We start from the raw sequence: 21,688 nt of genomic DNA, 5'->3' as shown, positions 1-21,688 counted from the left end.
TCTTCCTCACCAAGTGTCTCCTGGATGAGCCTGTCCAGAGTGTCAGTCATGTTGGTTGAACGTGGAGAAGAGTCCTCCACTCGTACCACTATCTCCTCCTTGATGGCGTTGATCACAAACAGCAGCCGATCTACACGAGGAAACACACACACACAAATCAGAAAGGTGAACACAAAATACTGAATAAAAAAATTCATTCATATTCAGATCAGGGATTTTAACAAAAATACAAACATAAAAAATGAATCATTTGTTGGTGATAGCAGTAAAAAAGATCAGATGTTCAATGTTAAATAGATACTTTCAGAAGTACAAATAGGTAAAACACAATAATCATGCTCCTTATTATTATTAGATTTAGATTACCAGATTTGACAGAGAATCACTAACAAGTCATAGAAACATGGATGCAAAGGTTCATGAACTTGGTGTAAATATTGTAGCAGATGTGGTGTCATTACAACGTACCGTACTCTGTGCTGAGTCCCCAGAGCTTCACCTTGTTTGCTTCATATTGAGCTTTCTTTTTTAAACGGCAAGCTCTGCAATACACAACAGATGGGTGGAGATCTCTTTTTATGAAAACAGCAGGCATTAGGAAACATGACAGATTACTGTCTTGACCGCTACTGTCAAGTACACTCATGTTCTAAGTGATTTTCTAAATTGATATCATAGTTATGCATTATTGACTTAACGGCTCTTTTATGTTTTACCTGGACGCCAGCTTGTTCTTCTCCTTGCGGGACCATGGCCGTGCAGTGAGCGGCAGCTCGCTGACAGGGGTCAAGTCACTGATCACCTTGTTCAGTTTGCGGAGCTCAGTGCCGATCTGCAGCAGCTTGCGTGGATTGGGAGTCAAGTCTTCCACATCTGTGCGACGAGACTTCTTCAGCATGTACTTTCCTTCATGACAACCGAGGAAAAGAGGATGTCAGAGATCATTCTCATGTCATCTTTGATGTTTCAGCAGCCACACAGCACAAAAGATTGATCAGCTATAGTTCACCAAGGAATGGAGCACCGATACTGCCAGAAGTTGTGGGTTGTGAGTTTCTTATTGATTCTCAAGTTCATATGTGAAACCCGCTGAGAAATGCTTTGCTGCCAGTAGAAAATGGCTAATGTGCTTTGAATTTCCACAGTTTCTTAGTGAGGTAGAGGTGCATGTCTGTGCCTTTTATGTGAGAAATGAGACATGCTCCTTTTATTCACTTCGTATATTCAATGCGATCACTCAGACTGTACGATCGCGGCAAACTGCTGTGCACAGCTGCTGACTTGCACTATAGTGTCTCCACTAAAAGGTGTATATGATTTATGCAGTGAAATTAACTGTCTAAAATACAATCATTCGAAAAAAAGATAATCTTATCATGTGTCACATAAATTATTTCCTTTGAAGATTCTCATAAAGCTTTTGACTGAACATCATCAGTAAGTCTTACAGCGAGGCTTACATCCTACAAAGTCAGCCTGTGGGTATATTTTGCTCAAGTGTTAAGTTATATATATATATATATATATCTGTGTGTATATAAATATATATGTGTATACCATGGAGAGGCCCGTTCTTCTGGTACAGGTTGCTAGGCAGCGTATGTCTGTCCCACTCAGACGGCTTAAGCATACGTTCCTGTTTGGAGGGGGTGAGCTGCTCGCTGTACTCCCAGAAGTAGCGACGCTTGCCTCTCTTTCGGCTTGAGACTCCTGCTGTCAGGCCTTTAATGTCCTCCATCAGCTCCACGTCACAGCCTGGTGGAGGTGGGAGAAAACCAGAAAGGAGAACAAGGAGGGAAATATTATTTAAAATAACGACTGGTTACAAATTTTAACCTGAAGTATGAAGATGACGGGTCTGTACCTGGCTCAGAAAAGGCGTCACTCATGTCGTCGTCCTTGTCTGCTTCGTAGTCTTCATCCTCCTCCTCTTCCTCCTCCTCCTCCTCGTTCTCAGACAGCTCGTGCTCGCTGCCGAAACCCTCATCGTGGTCTTCGTCGTCTAGCTCCAGCCCTTCTCCTTCCTCCTCCTCCACCTCTTCCTCCTCCTCCTCCTCCTCTTCCTCCTCCTCCTCCAGCTGGGAGTGGGCTCTGCCGGCCAGTCTGCGGGTCAGGAAGAGAGAGTAGTTGTGCTCCTCCTCCTTGCTTTTCTCCGTGCCCTCGACAACCAGAACGCCGCCGCTAACCCCTGGCACGCTATCGCCGCTGCTCACCAGCCCGGAGGTGCTGCCCTCCATGGCCTGGCTCGCCTCGACCAGTTGAGGCACAGTGGCAGACCAGGCTACAGGCATCTCTCTCCTCCCCGCCCCCTCTGCCCTCCTCTCAAAGCTGCCGGAGCAACTGGCTGCAGCAGCAGGAAGTCCCACCAAGGTGGCGCTAGCTGAAGTGGAGGCTTTCTCATCTTGGGGTTTGGAGAGTGGTAAAGGGGTATCTGAATCAGTCGGGGAAGGCATGTTGGGCTGAGCTTTATGCACAGCGCTCACACGGACTTTAGCCTTCCGCACAAAGTCAGAGCCGTTGGAGGCTGGGGCTGCCATCTTGGCTCCCTGCCCCTGAGTCTTGGTTTGAACTTGGGTGTGGTCCTGGATGAAACTGAGGTGGTTCTGGGTCTTGGCCATAGTCTCGGTGCTGGAGGCGACAGGCCTGGTGGCTTTTTGGGAGCCTTCAGGGAAGTCTGGGAGAAGGCTGCGGGAAGGACGGGAGGAGGATGTGGAGCTCGGGGAGGGCCGTGCAATGCCGGGGCCCGATCCTTGGCCAGGGACCAGGGGTCTCTTACTGTGACAGGGAAGCTGGGACAGCGGAGGCTGGGGGGCAGGCAGGGTCAGGTCAGCAGGGGGGTAGAGCGCCTCACACACAGACTGCGAATCCTCGCTGTTGAGCTGAGCCAGCGTCGGGGTTCGGCCAATCACTTCCTCATCCTGGTAGGGGCTTGAAAAGTCATCCAATCCAAGGAAGTCCACCTCTTTGGTGCCCCAGATGTCACAGCTGGCCAGCCGCGTGTATCTGTCAAGCACAGAGACATACAGTGAAAGTCTGAGCTTCTATTGTCTTGACACTGTAAACAACCTTTTAAATATGCCACGTTTTTTAATGCAAATTTTGACTTTACAGATAAAAACACCTAAATATTAGCCTAATATGATACCTTAAGTTTTTGGTGTTAAGATGGTATGTCTAAAAAGAGACGACTGAAAAAAAGAAATTTTACTATTTCTCTTTCAATTACGCAATCTTGTTACACCTTCTTCAGAATATTTGCATAGTATTTGTTAATGCAAGTGAACATTTTCTTTTGCATGTTTGAACACAACAGTTCACAGAAGTAGAGCTGTGAAGATTAGTTGATTAATCACTAAGTCACCGACAGAAACTTAAGCAGCAACAATTTGGTTAATTCTTTAATCCTTTTAATCATTTCTCGAGGCAAAATTACAAAAAAAAAAAAAGTTTGCAGCCTCTCTAAAGTGAAGATTTGCTGCTTTTCTCCATTTTATATCATTTTTAAGTGAAGATTTGAAGCTTTTGGACTGTTGATTGGACAAAACAAGACGATTTTATAGACCGAACGAATAATCGATTCATAAGTATTTGGCAGATTGATCAATAGTGTTTTTAATTGTTTGACACAGCCCTAGAGGTTAACATATCATCTGCAGATACAAAGGATCCAGACAGATAAATTAAGTTACACATGGAAGCAGGTTCTGAAATTAACACCCACCAAGCACCAAATGCAGGTAGATTTTACATTTGGCGAGTAAATCTCGGAAGGTTCTCCGCCACACCGGTGGTGTACCAAAATAGTCATGTAATAAAATATCTGGCCTGATGGCTCGGAGTAAATTATTCATGTTTGTCACTATACAGTGTAAACACGCACACCGTATGTGTTTTTTTACAGGCGTCTAAACAGTGCTGCGAAACTGTAGGAGCACTGGAGACAGTCTGAGGTGATGAAGCGCCAGCCACAGACTAAACTTTCACTTGCCGCCAGTCTGCCGTTAGCTACCATTCATTAAATAACTATTACGTGGCGACATTTAGGAGTAAGCCATCCTTTAAAATGAAAACCCACCGACAAAAAGGAGAACGAAGCACATAAAAAAAGAAAGTTTTGTGAGAAACAGAGGTTTGGAGATAAAGGACTTTCAAGAGGCTGGTGACAGTATAATGCTGAGGCTGTGGAGACGTATGTGTCACCAGTATGCCAAAGATAAAAGGCCAGTAAAAAAATATGCCTGGCCAGTGGATTTTTTTTTCCCATCTACCGGTGTCCTTGGCAGGTGAGTCAAAAAGTTATTTTCAGACACTACGTGGAAATGCATTCCTCTAAATGGAGTTACTATTTAAAACTGCAAAGCCAACGAGTTACATGACAGCACTGGTCATACAACTTTCAAACATCACAACACAGTACGGCGCGAATCAAAAACAGCTTTAGGGTGAAGTCACATTGGACACGAAGCAAATTCTCACTGAATTGAACATAAATGCCATGCGTTCGCCATGCTAGGTTGCTGTAGCTAGTTAATAGCACACCCTGACTTCATGTGTGTGTGGAGTGTGTACGTACGGATAAGATTTTGATTTCAAAATCTACCAGGAACTCAAATTGTTTCCCCTGAACTTCTTCCACTTGTCTTTCTGCAATCATAATGTAATGTCAGAAAGCTTGTGCATGTTGTTCAAGTTGAAACATTTCAGTTCGAACGGGGAATCTGTGCCTTAATTTACACCATGTCGAGCAAATCTGGATCTGTTCAAGTTTGGGGTTTTTACGCCACATTTTTGGTTTGGTTCCGTTTATGGTTTTAATTTTTGTAACGAGTGATAGAAACCTGAGGGCAGGCAATAATATCACAGCCTACAAATAAATCCCAGAGGCAAACGCAGAGCTCAGAGGCTTCTTAGCAGTACATCTGGGAGTTATAGTTTTAACACCTACACACACACTCTCTGCTTTAATCTCTTTATGGGAGGAAGCTTGCCAGATGAAGACTGTCTGGTAAAACCACAGTAAGGAACAATGGTACATCAGAACACATAAACAGTATATGACTTCTGCTGACCCAGAAACACGCTCCACGAAACATCAGAGTTACCAAACAGCAGTGCAGGACTTCACTGGACAGTCAAAGGTTGTAAAAGAATGACTCACACATGAGCCAAAAGACAGAACACTTTCTTCTGCTCCACTTACACACGACCTCAATCAACCCCGTTTATTAGCAGCAGGATCCCCCCTGACCCTGCAACAGCCAGCACTACTCCACCTCAGCTGTAACAGCTATCACACTTCAGAGACTCTTTTCTGCCCTCAGCTGCCACTCAACATCACAGAGGGAAAAGTACACAAACTATTTTAGCAGCAAGGCTTGGGGATAGCTGCAGGACAGAAGGAGCATCACCTGAGATCCCGGGAGACTGCGGCAGCCAGCTGCTTTGTTGTTTACTAGCCTCTCAAACCACTCCCTGCCCGCGAGCTAAGTCACTACCTGCTTCAATTCATCCGCTGTCATGCCTGCGTCAGGTCGAGATGACCTGTCTTGACGATTATCAGCCAGTGATGTTGATCTCTACTGCAATAAAAACCTTTAGGCACCTGTCTTATCTCATAACGTCAGGTATCCTGAGTCCACATGATGCAGGGAACCACCGAGAGCAAACTCCTCTATGCCAGTATCTGTGGTATCGGCTTGATAGCACCAGTGAGGCTGTGAGACTCATCTTCTTCTCAAAGCCAGTGTTTTGCTGACAAATTAAAATGCTCAGCGAGATCTCTGGAAGCTCCTGGATGATTGGTATTTTATATCGTGCTAGTTGCTGAATTGTTATTGACAATTAAGCCACCAGCAGCTTCAGAAAGTTTGGGCGAAGGTGAAACACAGCACGCCCAGTTGAGTTTCATTAAATTCCTCAGTATAGTTTTCCTTATATAAGTCGTATTTACTTTTTGCAGTTTTAAAGTCGATCTAAAAATAAGTTGTACAGCTCATAAATAAATGATCTCGGTACCTGGTGAGGTCTTCCCAGTAGGAGTCCCACTGTTCGAACGCTGAGCTGCTGTAGACCGTCTCACATTCGCCCAGACCCATGAGCTGATCCACACAGCCCTCCACCTCCTTGCCTCCGTCCCCGACCCCCACCACGCTGTCCCCACAGGGGCTCTGCCGGTGGGTCATGTCTCTGTCCTGCAGAGAGGAGGGAAAGATGGACGTGAGTCAAGCAGGTAGTGGATAAGAAGATGTTCAATGTATTATTCTATTTAATTGTTAAGAGTTCTAGTGTATAGTGAAGGTTTTGTTAACTTACACATGACATTTACAGTAGGATCACAAAAACTGATTACTGAGGCCTGAAAATGACTACACATATTAAAATGTGTATGTAATTGCAGGTCATCATTTTTTTCAGGACGGACCAGTAATTAATAAAACTGTTACCGCAAAAATCACAATAACTAGTAACAAGAGAGGGAGCGCCTGTCGTGTCATACAATTCATCAAACTGATCATGGTGGGAAGCAGAGAAACTAATGAGTGGCACATTAATGTTTTTTTTGACCTTCAAAGAAGATGATTGAAAACTGTGAAACATATAAGAAAATGTTGAAAATGTTTTTAAAGAGTGGCAGCGAGGGCAGTATGACAATGTACGTTACACCATCAGAGACCATCAGATATTTTATATGATTTTTGCATCAATATGATGAAGAACTGATTTTTTGGGGTTTTTTAATTTGCCTGATTAGCCAAAACCAAGCAGCCTCTCAGTTGATTTTCCAGGAACAATACTATATCCCAATATATACAGTATATATATAGCTAGATATTGTTATATAAAAATCACCCACTCCTGGAAGCCAAAAGTAACAAAACAACAAACTTGAAGCACATCTCTGGGGCCACCGCGGATCACTGAACAATGAAGGTCATCACAGCACATGTAAATACTGCTGAGGGTTTAAATTTTGTCATCGTCATGAGGAGATTTTGGCTGCACTATGAAACAATCAGCACGCTCTAGTATTTGCATGTCTATGGAATTAAAGTGTGACAACATTTGTAAATAGTTTTTCTGTCATCTAGGTTTGAATTTGACCATGTTGAGGCAAAACAGATGAACTGACAACCATCTCTGTGTCTTCAGGAGAAATGGAAAAAGATCACATGAAGACGTTTTAAATATTTTACATACAGTAAAAGACCTCACAGAATCCATTAACTTAACCCTTAGCTGTCTACTGTGGAAACTAACTGGAAGGTCGGAGAAGATGACGGGTCGTCCTACTTTCGCTGTGGTGCAAGAAACTGAGAGCATGACGGTGAATCACTGTTGTTTAGTCTACGGCAGACAGTAAAGTGAGGGAGGCACCTGCAGCTGACAGCGTGTGTGATGACAGGTGAGCTGTGAGCCTGGCAAATGTCACACTGCTGCGAAACAATTAGGCACGGGCCTCTCTGTTTCAAACGCCCCCCGGCAGCTAAGCCAACTGCATGCAAATGTTTATTTACAGTTTATTAATGGAAACGAGGTTCATCAAATTCTCACTTCTATGAATATGGTTGTGTAAAACTTTTGCATATGCAACATTTGTAGTGTTTTATTGATTAGAATTTTAAAAAGGAATAAAATGAAGAAAAACAAAATGTCACTGGCACTTACTATTCATTAAATTATTGAATTAGCATTCTCTCTGGTGTTTGTTGAGAGTTTGTGTGCTGCGTTTCTGTAACCTAATAGGCTTTTTTTTTTTTTTCCTCCATCGGGTGGGGACGCACGTGCTAGTCTTAGCTGCGTGCAACTGCAACCACTCGAGCCGTGTTGGCAGAGTACGAGTGTCTTTCCACAGCACAGCACGAGAAGGTACAAGATGTTAACCTTGATGACATGTTAGAGATTTTCTGAATTGCGGGAACCGCAGCGAGAGGCTGTTTCTGCTGGTACTGTTTGACCATGCTATATTTAAAACTGATCTGCTGACCAACTAGAACCAAAAAGTATGTCTATATCCTGTTGTGTAGATCTCTTTTTAGTGAAGAATAGCACGGATATTGAAAGCTCCACTAACTCAGTGATATTTCCCATAGCCTCTCTACTAGAAAAGTCTATTGGAAGGCTTTTAATATGAAGCAGCAGCAGCAGGGAAGGTTTGGTTTGCATCAGCAGTAACTTAACTCAGCAGTTACAGAGTCCAAACTACAGAGAATCAGTTAGACGCTGCAAAAAGTACTGAGAGCTGAATACAGAGAGACTTTTAAAAACAGAGCTTTCTCTGTAGTCACCTGCACAAACAGGTGTGCACAGTGTTGAGTGCTCAGCTCTGCTACCAAGTAGGACCACATCTGTGCAGCTATCCCCTGCTGTGAGGACACAGTGAAAACACATGTTCACAGCTTGAAGCCATTAAAGCCGACTAACTTGTGCCTGAGGTTCAAGTCTAGACCGTGTCCGTATGCGTTCTTGTGTGTATTTGTTAAACTCCCCTAAACGTCTCACACTGCTGCGTCGTCAACATCGGTCTGTGTTTTTTTTTTATCTGCAACAGACAGCATGTTGCTCTGAGGGGATTAGTTTGTACCAGAACTAAAGATTTGCTCTTTTTCTGGCAACACACACAAACAAAAAACTACAGCTGAGCTGAGATCAGCAACAGCTGAGCACTGAAGAACAGACAGATGCTCCTAAAGTGGGTAAGAATCATCAGTATGCGTAGAGTAATCTTTGATGTCAGTGTTTTGATGGAAGCTAAAGTAAAGTATGATCAGCATGTTTTAATTAAATGCCAAAACAATTTAAGCATCTAACAACAATCAACGAGCTATTCATTTATTTTCCCACTACAATAAGAAGGCCAACAAACTATGACATACTTGAGAAGACTTTTATCTATGTGATGCATGAGTAAATTTAGTTTGGGCTGGTGATCTTTAAACTTGGATCCTTCATTCAGATGCAACTCAGAGATAGCATAGCGTGAGCAGCTGCGACTGATTTGAAAAGAAGTCAGGCTCAAAAGATGGTTAGCAAGGCCTGATGCCTGGCTGCAGCACGGCCTTAGTGAGAATGGTGTGTGTGTGTGTGTGTGTGTGTGTGTGTGTGTGTGTGTGTGTGTGTGTGTGTGTGTGTGTGCAGCCACTCACCAGTTCGTACATGAAATCTGGGTCAGCGCTCGTGGCGAGCAGCTCGGTGCTGGTCAGGGCCTGGTCAGCAAACGAGTAGTTCTGAAAGTCGTCCCCAAAGGGAGGCTCCATCCCACTGACGCTGGGCTGTAACACAACAGAAAACAAGAAACGTCACCAAAACCAAAATCTGATAACTCAGGTTCTTCCGTTGTTTTTCTTTGCCCTCATTTCTACTGCTCCTTGTCTCACTAAAGTATTATATCATATACAGTATCATATCATAATATAGTAGAATACAGTATTATATAGAAAACACTATGATTAGTTGTATCACTTTTATTTGTCACAGTGTTAAGTTGTACATTTATCATAACACTTTTTTCTTTGCTGTATTATTTTCATTTTCTATTTAAGTCTGAGATTCAGATCACAAAAATGTCAACCATGAAGACAATGAAGCCAAACCAGACACATTAAGCAACAGTAAATAAGTTTACTAAATTGCTGTTGTGTGCAGCATATGCAGTAATTATCACTATTGCTTATTGTTAATCATTTGCCTTGACAACAACTGCTCTTCCTGGAGTCCATATTGTGACTATCAGTACAATAATATGAGGTTTGTTTCTCACACAGACTCTCACAAGCTGGTTTTGGATCATCTGCCAAGAATAGAAAATATGTTTTTTTAATTGAGTCTAATAACTGAGCAAGCCAATTGCCTTTGAGAAAAATGACTTCTTATATTTACATTCTTTGTAGTCAGAGGCTTCTTGTGGTTAAGTTTCTCTTAACTGGAGAAAAAGGGATGTGAAGATTTCTCTGTGATGCACAGAGCTAGCTAGCCTCATAATTACTGGTTGACACACACACACACACACACATATATATAAATATATATGCTCTCAATTGGAGCAGATCATTGCTCGTTTAAATTCTGTTTTTTCAGCGTTTTGCCTTTATTTGACAGTTGACAATAAACAAAAACAGAAAACAGGAAGCATTGGGTTGCAAGGAGAGCACGATTAAATCAAACTGGAGATTTTGCAGCTACAAGTATTTGTCTCAGACCAACAGGAAACCAGGATGCTACATTTGTTTACTACAGTAGGCTAAGATTTAGCAAAGATCAGAGAAAGCTGGCCAAACGACAGGGGTGAATTATACTAGCATCTTTTAAAACGATATGACAAGGTAGCTAAAATATATTTTGATGTAAGACACCATATAATAATATTAATATATAAGCCTATGATATTGAGTAAGTGTCATTATGTCACTGTAGTGTTTAATATGGGTGATAATGTGATAAACAAGGAGCTGAGTGGACAGAAGAGCAGCATCATTTGAAAAAGAGAAACACATAAAGGGCCCAGATCATCTTCTCCTGAGGCTGATTGTGTAATGTTTCTATTAATTCAGCACCACAGAGAATAAAAAAAAAAAAAGAACTTGAATCCAAAATGATGTTCACCCTCAACACTCTGCGCCATTTCATGCATATTTTTAGAAGGATCCAGAGAGTTCAACTCACTCACACACACACACATCCATTCACTAACTCATTCACTGTTAGCCCATCTGCCCCCAGCAGCTGTTCGGATGCGGCGTCTACAGACGTCACACTGAACCCGGATCAGTGGCTCGCCTCGTTTAACGCTGCCGGACTGAGCTTTACATCCATGATACTGTCTGTTCCACTGGATTTGCAGATTTTGATTTAATTTGTGTCAGTCAGTTAAATTTTAGTAAAAAGATACTACTAACACTAAAATACTAATCCCTGTAGGTCTGTGTTAACGATATCATGGTTTTTCATACAGTTTCAGACATTCAGGCTCATTCTGTAAGTATTCAACAGCTGGAAATAATCTGATCATTTTTTTAAAAGGTCAGGCCCGTGAAGGAGGAATCCCCTCTACCTGTGTGGCAGTGACGGTACTGTTTCCCTCTCTCTCTTGTCCCTCTCACCTGAGGCATTGCCAGGCACAGCTTAGTTCCAGCGAGGGGAACCTCTGGGTCTCCTGTCCAGTCCCAGTGGTGTGAGGTTGTCTGATCAGCACAGTAAATTACTGCTGAGGGAGATGAATGCAGAGTGGTGGTGGATGCAGCCTTGCAGAGCTGGGGGGAAAGGGGACAGGGGGATGGGGGTTCAGTAATTGGGCTCGACCTCGTCCGGTCTGTTGTGGTCTGTTGGGGTTCTCTGTATGCTTCAGGTCTGTGGTAAAAAAAAGAAAAACAGAGATGGTGCACAGAGAAGAGGTGTTAGGATCAGGAGAGGCAGAAACATGCAAATAACTACAGAAACTGAAAGAGGATGTGTGACATTAACAAGTGTGCAAACAAAGCAAAAAAAAATGAACTAAAACTATGATTTAATGTTAAACAAATAGATCAAGGAGTGATAAAATGGCACAAAAAACCCCGAAAAATGACATTTAAGTGTTGTTCAGCTTCTAAAATGTGAATATTTGCTGGTTTTATTCATATTCTGCGACAGAAACCTGAATATCAAGTCATTTAAATATGTCAATACCATAACATTTAAATTTCAATTCAACCTTGAATTTGTGTTGTGTTCCATGATTGATATCTGACATTCCATATACCAAACGATTGATTGATTTAATCAAGAAAATCATTAGCAGATTATCGAAAATGAAAATAATCAGAGCTGTAGAGTCAACTATCAATCAACTATCAAAAAGATGTCTGACACAAAACAGACAGTTTTTAAAAGGACGGACTTCAGTGGGGGAGAAAAGGCAAAAAAAACGATGTATAAAACACTAAATATTGTGGGTAAAGATTATGAATCAGGATTATTAGTCGTACACACAGCAACAGGTACTGTACATGTTCAGTAACATTCAGATGTCAGAGAGAAACACTTCCAGAGTTGGTGCCAGTTTACTGATAACGTTTCATCAGAGCACATATAGCAGAGGATTATTAAACTATGTTCTAAAAAGGTCCTGTTCTCCTCACTGAAATGGGAAGTGAATTTCAGTTGCTCAGTCATTTATGGTCTTCAGATGTTAACTCGACACTTTTTGATACAGTACATTGTGAATGAAAATTAACCTCGATAGAAATACTCTTTTCCTCACGTACCAGTCCTACAACTACTACAACAACAGCCACACCTTTGTTTGTCACATAAGTGGTTTCTGTATCTTTAAAAAGGAACACATCGTGGGAAACACTGTCCTACTGCTCTAAAAAAAAAAAAGCTGCCCCGTTGCCTCCAGAAGTCTGTTTGCCTCTGTTTAATGTTAACTACTGGATGGGAAGCCAGGCCTTCTGTCTCCATATACACCTTTATCCTCTCTATTATGTCCGCTGCTACTTCCACAACAGACTGAACACTTAAATATACTCTAATGTTCTGAGCCTTCTGTTACAAACACGTGAGTTAGCCAACTATCTGTGAGCTCCACTCAGGTTTTCCTGTATCACGAAGCTTACTCGTCACGGTAACATATGCTGTTCAGAAGATCAGATCAAAACCTGTCAACCGCCCGACTACTGACCAATGTAGAGAACAATTATTTTCATTATCGGTTAATCTAATCTTATTTTCTCAATTAATTTGATTAGTTGTTCGGCTACACAGTCTACAACCCAAAGATGTTCACTTTCATAGAGGACTAAATAAACCACAAATATTCACATTTAAGATGATGAAACCAAAGAATTTTAGCATTTTTTGCTTAAAAAACGACTCAAAACGATTAATCAATTATCAAAATAGTTGCAGATCAATTAATTGTTTAGTGAACTAATCATTGCAGCTCTCGTACGATTAGATCACCGTCCTGAGTTTACAATAAAGTGACAACTTATTAAGAGCGACAGAGCAACATTTTATAGGTCAGTAATAACACTTTACCTACATGATAATTAAGTCAGAGATAACAGAGTGTGCGCCAACGGTTATATGTCATGTTAGATAGTCCACTCCTGATTCTGAGTTAACAGAGCCAGTTGTTAACCAGCTTCATGATATCCGAGTTCACCAATGTTGAAGCCGGGCGACGCAACGAACGCCAGACCACATTGAACCTGCTTCACGATCCCTCATGTTCTTCTGAAACCCGTCTTAGTAGAATACTGAAGGTGTGAGGAGTATTACGGACTGACCATTAAAGGAAATAATGTTTGGTCACATGATACTTCCGATGATCTCATGTTTCTGATGCGGGTTATAAATAAATATCGATCACAGCGACCACAAACTACAAACACTGTTTAAAAGTAACACTAAGGTTTGTAGTCTGGTAATGTGACAATGTACTAAAAATTGTGAGGGAAAACACCAGAATACTAACTTCTCCATTTCCAAACACAGTGCAGCAGTGTTTCTATTGGCTGACCGAGCACATCCGCTCAGTCAAAGTTGAACAAAAGATGAACTCTGACCTGCAAAAAACCACCGAAGCCTGCTGGACATCGAAACAGGAAGTACATGCTTAAATTTGTTAATATTCCTTGACTGGAAACGTCACATGAATGCACCTTAAATCCTGTTATTTTTATTTGTTACTCAATAAAAACGATGGAGGTAATCAATGATAGATACTGTTTCAGTTTTCAGCGATTACACACAATCAATCTCATGTGACGAGGATGATATGAAGTAACAAGCTATGGTGTTGTTAATACTGCTCTTGCTGCACAGACAGATCCGGAGCATTTGGTAATGAATGAATGTGTAAATATTTGTCTGTCTGTGTGCATTGAAATGAGCAGCACAATGCTCTTCATTGTCCACTAACAACATTAAGTCCATCAGCAAAGCTCCCAAAACATACAGCAGCTCTGTCTAACCAGTAGCTGCCGGAATTATCAGAGAAATCTGTGTTGCACTCCAGTCCCTGTCCCCATGATACATTCACAAAACACTAAACAACTTTTTCCGTACCCAACCACATCCCCACATCCGTGGGTCTTCCCCGGCGTCTTTAATCGTCCCTTTCGTCTTGACATTTGTTTGTCGTTCTTTTGCTTTTTCCCCCGCACCTACTGACCACAACACACGGGCTGAACTTTGGTGCCTTCGCTGCTTTTGCATAGCAAATAAATGAAAATCTGTACGGAGACATGACCCCTGCAGTGAACAGCTGACACACTCAAACGTAAACCAATCACATTCCTCCGAGGCCGGAGGACGACATCGCTTCCTCTCACTGGGTGCTGACTGATTCAAATGAACTTCTCACCTCTAAGATCTGTCCCCTGTATAAATTCCCTTTACATAGAGACAGGAAGTGGCAGAAAACACAGAGGTGCACACTACACACAGCAACACCTACAAGCAGCAAGGCATATGCGCACACACAAGTCTGAGAGTGCAGAGAAATATGCGCACACACACACACACACACACACACACACACACACACACTCACACACACTCTTAGCGACCAACAATACTATATATTTAGCAGTGCAGACTGTGAAAAAAAAACATTGTGATATTTATTATATCTCAATGTGTACTTCCTTCCAGGGCAGCTGAGTCTGGTTTCACTTGTAGCAGAAGCAGAATAAGGAAACATAAGGCCTGAACACAAAATAACACCACACTCTCTGCTATCACAGAAGGAAACAGGAGCCTGTGTGTGTTCACGACCGGGGATCTTACGAACATGCAGAAACGAATCACAACGCTCCCCACCTCTCCCGTCAAAGCTGCGCCAAATATTTAATATAATCCATCTCAGTGCTGAGAAGCTGACACAGGCTGTGATGTAAAGTCAGAAATGTATGACCGTGCCTGACAAGCCCCGAAAGAATCGAGCTGAGTTTCTCTCCCAAGCCTTGGTCAGACTTAGTTCAGCAATAAAAACGCCAGCACTAGATCTTTTCTTTTAGTCCTTATACTGTGGGATTTAGCTTGGTTTAGGGTCACAGCGGTCCAAACTGCGGGCTTAGGTCAGTGTTCAAAGGTTCAGATTTTCTCCAGACCTACTTGTCGACATTTTAAAAGGTTATGACAAAGACGTAGCAATGTTTGTTAAAGAAAGATATGTAAGATGCACTGATGAAAACAGAAGTTGCTCAACAGGACAGGATTTTGCAGCATCATGTTTACATCTCAGAGGTGCATAGGGGATAGACATTTTTACTTGAGACTGAAACAGCTTTATCCATTTAGTCCAGGTAATAAAACACTACTCTCACTCTCAGTAATTTGATTGACTTTTGATTATACTGTTACGGTGTGCTAGGGCTGCATCACTCTTGACTGCTGCAGCTCACATTAGATATATCAAATGTCTTTTAACACAACTTACAAAATGTGATTTTGGTTTTTTTTTGGAATCCTTTGAAAACTAACTATGACACATGGGGTCATAAAGGAATCTCTCTAGAAATGTACGATTTTCTGTGTCGCTGTCGGGTTCACCTATGCGGCCGTCTGCGATCAAGTCAAAATGGACTCCAGAAACCGTCCGGCCTTCGTCTCCTTGTGCTTTACAAACGAGCATCATCTGGAGCCACAGTATGAGCTAATAGATAGAAATATGTTTCATCACGCTTAAATTAGTGGATTAATCAATCAGTGAAGTAACAAAGACAACTGAATGCAAGGCTGATAATCATGTGTTTTACCCCCGGTGGCCTAATGGTTAAGACGCGTACCACGTGATCGCAACGTCCAGTTCGACTCTTGGCCGGAGGACCTTTGTTGCATGTCATACCCCTCTCTCTCTGCCCCTGTTTCCTGTCTCTCCATTGACTGTCACATAAAGGCAAAAAGCAAAAAAATTGTCTTTTTTTTTCAAAAATCATGTGTTTTACAATTGATTATTTGTCATTTATCAGGCAAAAATGCCCAAACTTCATTGATTACGGCAGACAAATGTGAAATGTTTAGGGTTTGTTTGGTAGCTTGTTTGAAACAAGCAAGCTAGAATTTCCAGAACAAAAACATCAACATAAATCAGCATAAACTGCATGCCTAAACATATATCTTAATGAAGACACATGCTTAAAAACACAATTCCTCTTCATACGCAATCATATCTGGAAAACCAAACAATAAAATTCCACATTTTCAACAACTAACTACTGTATATTTGCTCCCCTCCCTGTCAGTTCAGGTCTTAACAATAACAGGACTTCAGTTGTGACTGTGCTGCACTCAACTCATAACTCCACTATCATGCAAACAGCTCATAGTCTCTGCTTCACAACATTGGATGTGATCCAAGTAGGCCAATCACCAGTGTCTTATTTGGGATGAGTTGCCTACTGATACCAGTTGGTCCCTGATCCCTTAAGAGATAACAAGCAGGCGATGCCAGCCTGTTTACTCAAAAAAGACGTGCAAGAATCTCTGCAAGCATCATGACAGGTCACTTAATCCACGAATCCTAAATGTGTGTGTACAGTGTTGCAAAAGATAAACAGAATATGGATGCTCACTGACAGCCAATTTAGCGCTTGAAGGTTGCAGCTTTTAATGATTAATTGATGTAGTTGTTTATTATTAGATGCCATAAACAGGCAGGTAATAGCAGGGCAGGCAATTCTATATTATCATGTATCGACTGATATATGATCGGGGCATTATCATTATCGTAGTTTTACAATAAAATACATTACAGAGGAACACAACTCACTGGACTAAACATCACAAAAATATTCTTATTCTCTACTATTCCATGATCATTATTTCAGTGATATCACCCGGCCCTACTTGACAGAAAAGATTAAGAAAAGGGATGACGACAGATATCACATAGCGAGTCTGAACCGAGCACATTTGGTGAGTGTATGGTTAGAGGTCGCTGTGGTTAGAAAGACCAGCCCACTCAGACACCGAGATGCACTACTGGTGCAAATTCTCTCCTCACCGAGCAGCCGCTGCACCAGCGTGCTGTACTGTAAACAGCTCTTAAGACAGCAAATTCATTGCTGCTTTGTGGCCGTCGGGTTACATTCAGAAACATTTAGGCTTACGTTTGTTTAAAAAATACATGCGTACAGTACACGTATACAAAACTTGATGTGTTTACTGTTGTCTTGTCTTACTTGTAAGTATTCTGGCTGATTGATTACCTCGGTTTTAATAAATTCTACAACTAAGAGCCATGAGTTCAAGTTTAATGTTGCAATGGATCGGAGCCACGAGTTGCTGCGTCCTTCATTTCAGATGTGTTGTTCTAGTCTACAGCAGGTCTGTAACATATCTACAGGGGAATTACTGTAAACCAGTAGGTCCCGAACTAGGTTATAAATCTCTTTCACAGCAGACATCTTGACTTGTCAAACACAAGTGAAACTAATAACCTTGTTAATTACTGCATTGCATAAATAGCTGGAATGGAGCCATAGTTAATCTTATCAGCTCCACCTGTGCGTTTCCTGCTATGACAATTGAAAATGTCTCCTGTGAAAAAGGTCAATTGATCTGGTTCACTTGTGACTGATGAAGAAACAAGAGATGTGTGACCAGGCAAGGCTAGCAAGATTTACTCAGAAAGCAAAAAAAAACATGTTAAGTTTAAGTACAAGGTGGACAGACGTCTTTCAGGGAAAGAAAAACATGCGATGCTCGTCCGGCAAACATCAGTCAGATCCAAAATATGTAGAAGCTTATCATAATCTCAAGTTGACTGTCAATATAGCAGGATAGCCTTCGGTATAAAAACTCCGGCAGTTTGGCAAAGTGTAACTTGTCATGTGAACAAGAAGGCTTTGTGAAAAGAAACAAGCAGTTCATGTTCTCAATGTTATTCATGTTATTGCAGTAAGACTCAACATGGCTCCTTGTTTGTGTTTCCCCCGAGTTTCCCCCGGTATTGTTACAGGTCTGGATTGTTTCAGTTTCCATGCGAGTTGCACCGAGTGAGAATCTCTGCTGTACGCACACGAGGACACGGATGTATATGAATTATGATAATAACGAATAAAGAATTATTATTTACGTGGGGAAAAAAAGATTTGAAAAATATCTCACATTTGACACACATGATGACTTGACATGTATATGCGTTTATGGTGTTTATTTATCTCTCGCTGTTACAAAACGATAAGAATCAATGATTAACTCTAGTACAGATACCGCAACTGCTAATGAAGGAACAGTGAGCTCCGCAGCATCCCAAAACCTTATGTAAACACAGAAGACCACCACACTGCCAACAAAAACACAAACACTACACAATAAGATATGAAACAGATGTCGAAAATATGAAAGTATTATAACTGGACCTTGTTAAAAAAACATATTCAAAGTTATTTCCTGGCATTTCTAATAAAGTACTCTATCTATCTATCTATCTATCTATTTATCTATTTGTGTCTTTCTGTCTGTCTGTCTGTCTGTCTGTCTGTCTGTCTTTCTGTCTGTCTCCCTGTGATAGATTTACTTGTTTTGGAGAAATACAACCTGAACTTCTGCATAATAACAATCATTAACATCTAACATGCAGGTATATATTACAAACGAACTATGATAAAAGCCAGTAAAGTCATAAATATCACCATTATCTCCCCAGTCTGTGCACTCATTACAGATCCTCAGCAAAGCAAAACAAAGCCTCAGTCTAACGCACTGTGCCAACACCCACGTAATCCGTCGTTCCTATTGGTCGAGAGGAAACGACGTCCCGCCTCCGGGCGTGTCTGAGTGGCCGGCACGACTGTCAATCGCAAGAGCTGCTTCATAATAAACAGCCCGTTTTCACTCTAGGTTGAGGCAGAAGATAAACAAGTTGGAGGCCTACATGCCCGTGGCCTAGATAGCTATATTTAAGATATATTTAAAATCTAATCTACCACCCACCATAAAACGTGAACGTAAAACGGGATTATACGTCCACCAGTGACATTTCTTTGCATTTATACCGAAGGGAAAAAAACGACAAATCCACGGTTTATCTACCCAAGTCGGTTGATAAACTACAGCACGCTGTTTATGTGAAAATCCAAACTAATCGCTACTTGAGATATGTATCCTCAGTGGAAACATGAGTGTATTATTTGCTTTACAACACACTCCAGCAGCTGTGGATGTGTTTGGTGTTGGGGGGCGTGTACCTCCCGAGAGGCTCAGGCTGCCTGCAAAAAAAAAAACTCACAGTTGAGCATTTAACTGGCCCACTGAGGCTTTTCCTGCCACAAATACAGAAGACACAGCTTCTAGTTCTAGCAAGCTTATCAATAACACGACAGATCTTTGTTGTAGCTGTATTTAAGGACGTACCGCGTGATTTTTGGGGGGCAGTTTAAAAGTAGAGAACAAGCCAATCTTCTTAGATAAGTATAGTTATAATCATCATGACATTGAGTTAGACGTTTAACCCCACTTCCGAAGAGACTAGACAAGTAATTTACTAAGAATTCAATTTCTAAAAGACAGCAGGATGTTATTTTTGACCGGTTTAGCGCCGACAGTGACTGAAATGTACCTCAGCTAGCTACATTTCTTCACCTAAGTTAACGTTAAACACGTCCTGTTAAAACTCGATAGACTGCAGTGGAGGATAATCGTGTTTACTTGCGTCTAACTGTGTTTTTTTTAACGAAGAACTGACGAGTCTTGCTTCAGCTCACAGTCAGTATGGCCTCCGTCCGCCCCCTTCCTCATCCCAGCTGTAGCCCGACACACAACAACAACCGACCTGCCGTTAGCTTCGCAGCTAATCCTTCCGCCGCGGTGAAAAACACCGTGTTTCCCGACAAAAAACGATCCAATAACGACCCTACTCACTTTTAGGATGCCCATGCATACGTCTGGCTCCGTGTTGGACCTCGTGTATGCTCTCGTGTTGGAGGTATTAAGGCCCCATTTTCAATGGAGTCCACACGCTGTTGCAGCTCTCTCGGGTTTGTTTTGTTTTTCTTCTTCCTGACGGGTTCCTGGAAAGCGCGTGACTGCCCGACCACGTGGGGCGCCGGGGGGCCAATAGGAGCAGAGCCAGAGGCAATGTTGAAGACATTTCTGCAATATTTTCACTATCACTAACATCAGTGTCATATTGAAAGTATTGCATTATAGCCTCGCTTTTTATCAACACCAGTTTTGTATCAGACCATAGCCTGGATTGTTAGAAACAATGAGGTCAAAAAACGTCATTATTTTGACTTTTTATATTTCATTTTTATAAAATGAAGACTTCAACCCTATCAAATGTATGCTAGTGCTGGTTGCCTTGGAGTTCTTAACTAGTTGAAGGAGGAGGACCACACACAGACTTCTTTATTTAAAAATCTCCTCCAGACATACAGAAATACTCTGCTTGGAACAATAATGTGGTTTTTATGGGCTTTTTCCACAAAAAAAGTATAATTACCACTTTAAAATCCTTAAAATGGCATCTACTCCTTCTCCCTCATTAAAAGTCTAGAATCAATAAATATGCAAATACAATTAATTCCAAAAGTTTATCTGTTGGACACAAGATGTCTCCTACGTCACTGAAAAGTTCATTCTCAGTGTTTGTGAGCTGGAGGCTTCAAGTTTCCACATCACACTTGTGTAAATTAAATATTAGACCAGGATTAGCTTCCAAAATAGTTGTGATGTCACTAATCACCCGCCACTTGAAATCAGATTTTCAGTGAGCGCAGAGAAACTTTCCACTTTCAGGAGATGAAAGTGAAAACAGCCTTTTAGTATCAAACTCTGCACATATTGAATCGAAGCCCAACGTTTTAACTCACACCTTCATCAGGGGCCAAACAGGAATACTGGGTTTAAAACAACCTTTTATACATTTCCAAACATCACAAGGCCTATAGCATCCTATCAGATCATCATCTGTGTCACCTGCATTGCCACCTGTGTTTGCTTTACACATTATTTTATTTTACATTATTATCTCAGTTTTATACACATATCGTCACTAATGATGTTTTTCCTTAGTTTTTTTTTGTTGTTGTTGTTTTTTTTTTTTGGAAAAGTCAATATCACAGTGTACAAAACATTTTCAATACTTTTACACAAAACCCTTTTCCTGTTGTTTTTTTTTATATATCTGTATATATGTATATGCACAGAAAGAGGAGTTAATAACAGCTGTATTTGTGGGACTTAAGTCAGTCCTCAGGTGAACTTCCAGTCCTCCATCTTCTCTTCCAGGAGGAGTATATATTTATATCCATATATACCCTTCCACGGATTCAGGTGTTATACATCTACACACATACATATCTGTATTCAATCACATACCCACATGTTTACAATCATTATACCTATGCGTATTTCTACTTCACTCTGTCAGCAATTTTCCTCACATATGCTCATCCCACACTTTATTAGGAATGTAACTATATATATTAAAACCAAGGGAGCTTACATTTCTACTATTCCCATCAAGAAGAGGAAAGGAGCTTGCATTGGAGTTATACATTTGATCAATTTATTCCAGTTTTTCCTTAGTTTAACAACTTTGTGAGGACATAAATAAATAGAGAAGAGCAAACATACAACAACAAGACAATGTTGCATTTATCTAATCTACTACATGTCGCCCTGACATGTAACATTTAGCTGTTTTCACTACTGAAAACTGTGGAAAGATCACTTAAAAGCAATCCACTTTCTG

The 21,688-nt window shown here is 41.3% G+C and overlaps 1 protein-coding gene across 1 annotated transcript in view; it reads right to left on the bottom strand.

The window, feature by feature from the left end:
• The window catches only part of crebrf (creb3 regulatory factor), a 31,166-nt gene extending 11,182 nt beyond the window's left edge, over positions 1-19,984 (bottom strand). Inside the window, exons 1-9 of the mRNA XM_067608398.1 lie at positions 19,852-19,984; positions 11,097-11,343; positions 9,144-9,269; positions 6,016-6,191; positions 1,865-3,003; positions 1,558-1,755; positions 717-906; positions 469-542; positions 11-130 (exon numbers count right to left, since the gene is read on the bottom strand). Coding sequence (XP_067464499.1) covers positions 11-130; positions 469-542; positions 717-906; positions 1,558-1,755; positions 1,865-3,003; positions 6,016-6,191; positions 9,144-9,269; positions 11,097-11,105 — 2,032 coding nt within the window. The 5' untranslated portion in view covers positions 11,106-11,343; positions 19,852-19,984. The remainder of the gene's footprint in view (positions 1-10; positions 131-468; positions 543-716; positions 907-1,557; positions 1,756-1,864; positions 3,004-6,015; positions 6,192-9,143; positions 9,270-11,096; positions 11,344-19,851) is intronic.
• Between the last annotated feature and the right edge of the window lie 1,704 nt (positions 19,985-21,688).

This window comes from Thunnus thynnus, chromosome 13 (genome assembly GCF_963924715.1).
Source record: "Thunnus thynnus chromosome 13, fThuThy2.1, whole genome shotgun sequence".
Classification (NCBI taxonomy): domain Eukaryota; kingdom Metazoa; phylum Chordata; class Actinopteri; order Scombriformes; family Scombridae; genus Thunnus; species Thunnus thynnus.
The sequence above is the reverse complement of the archived record's forward strand: the minus strand, read 5'-3'. Positions and strand labels throughout refer to the sequence as shown.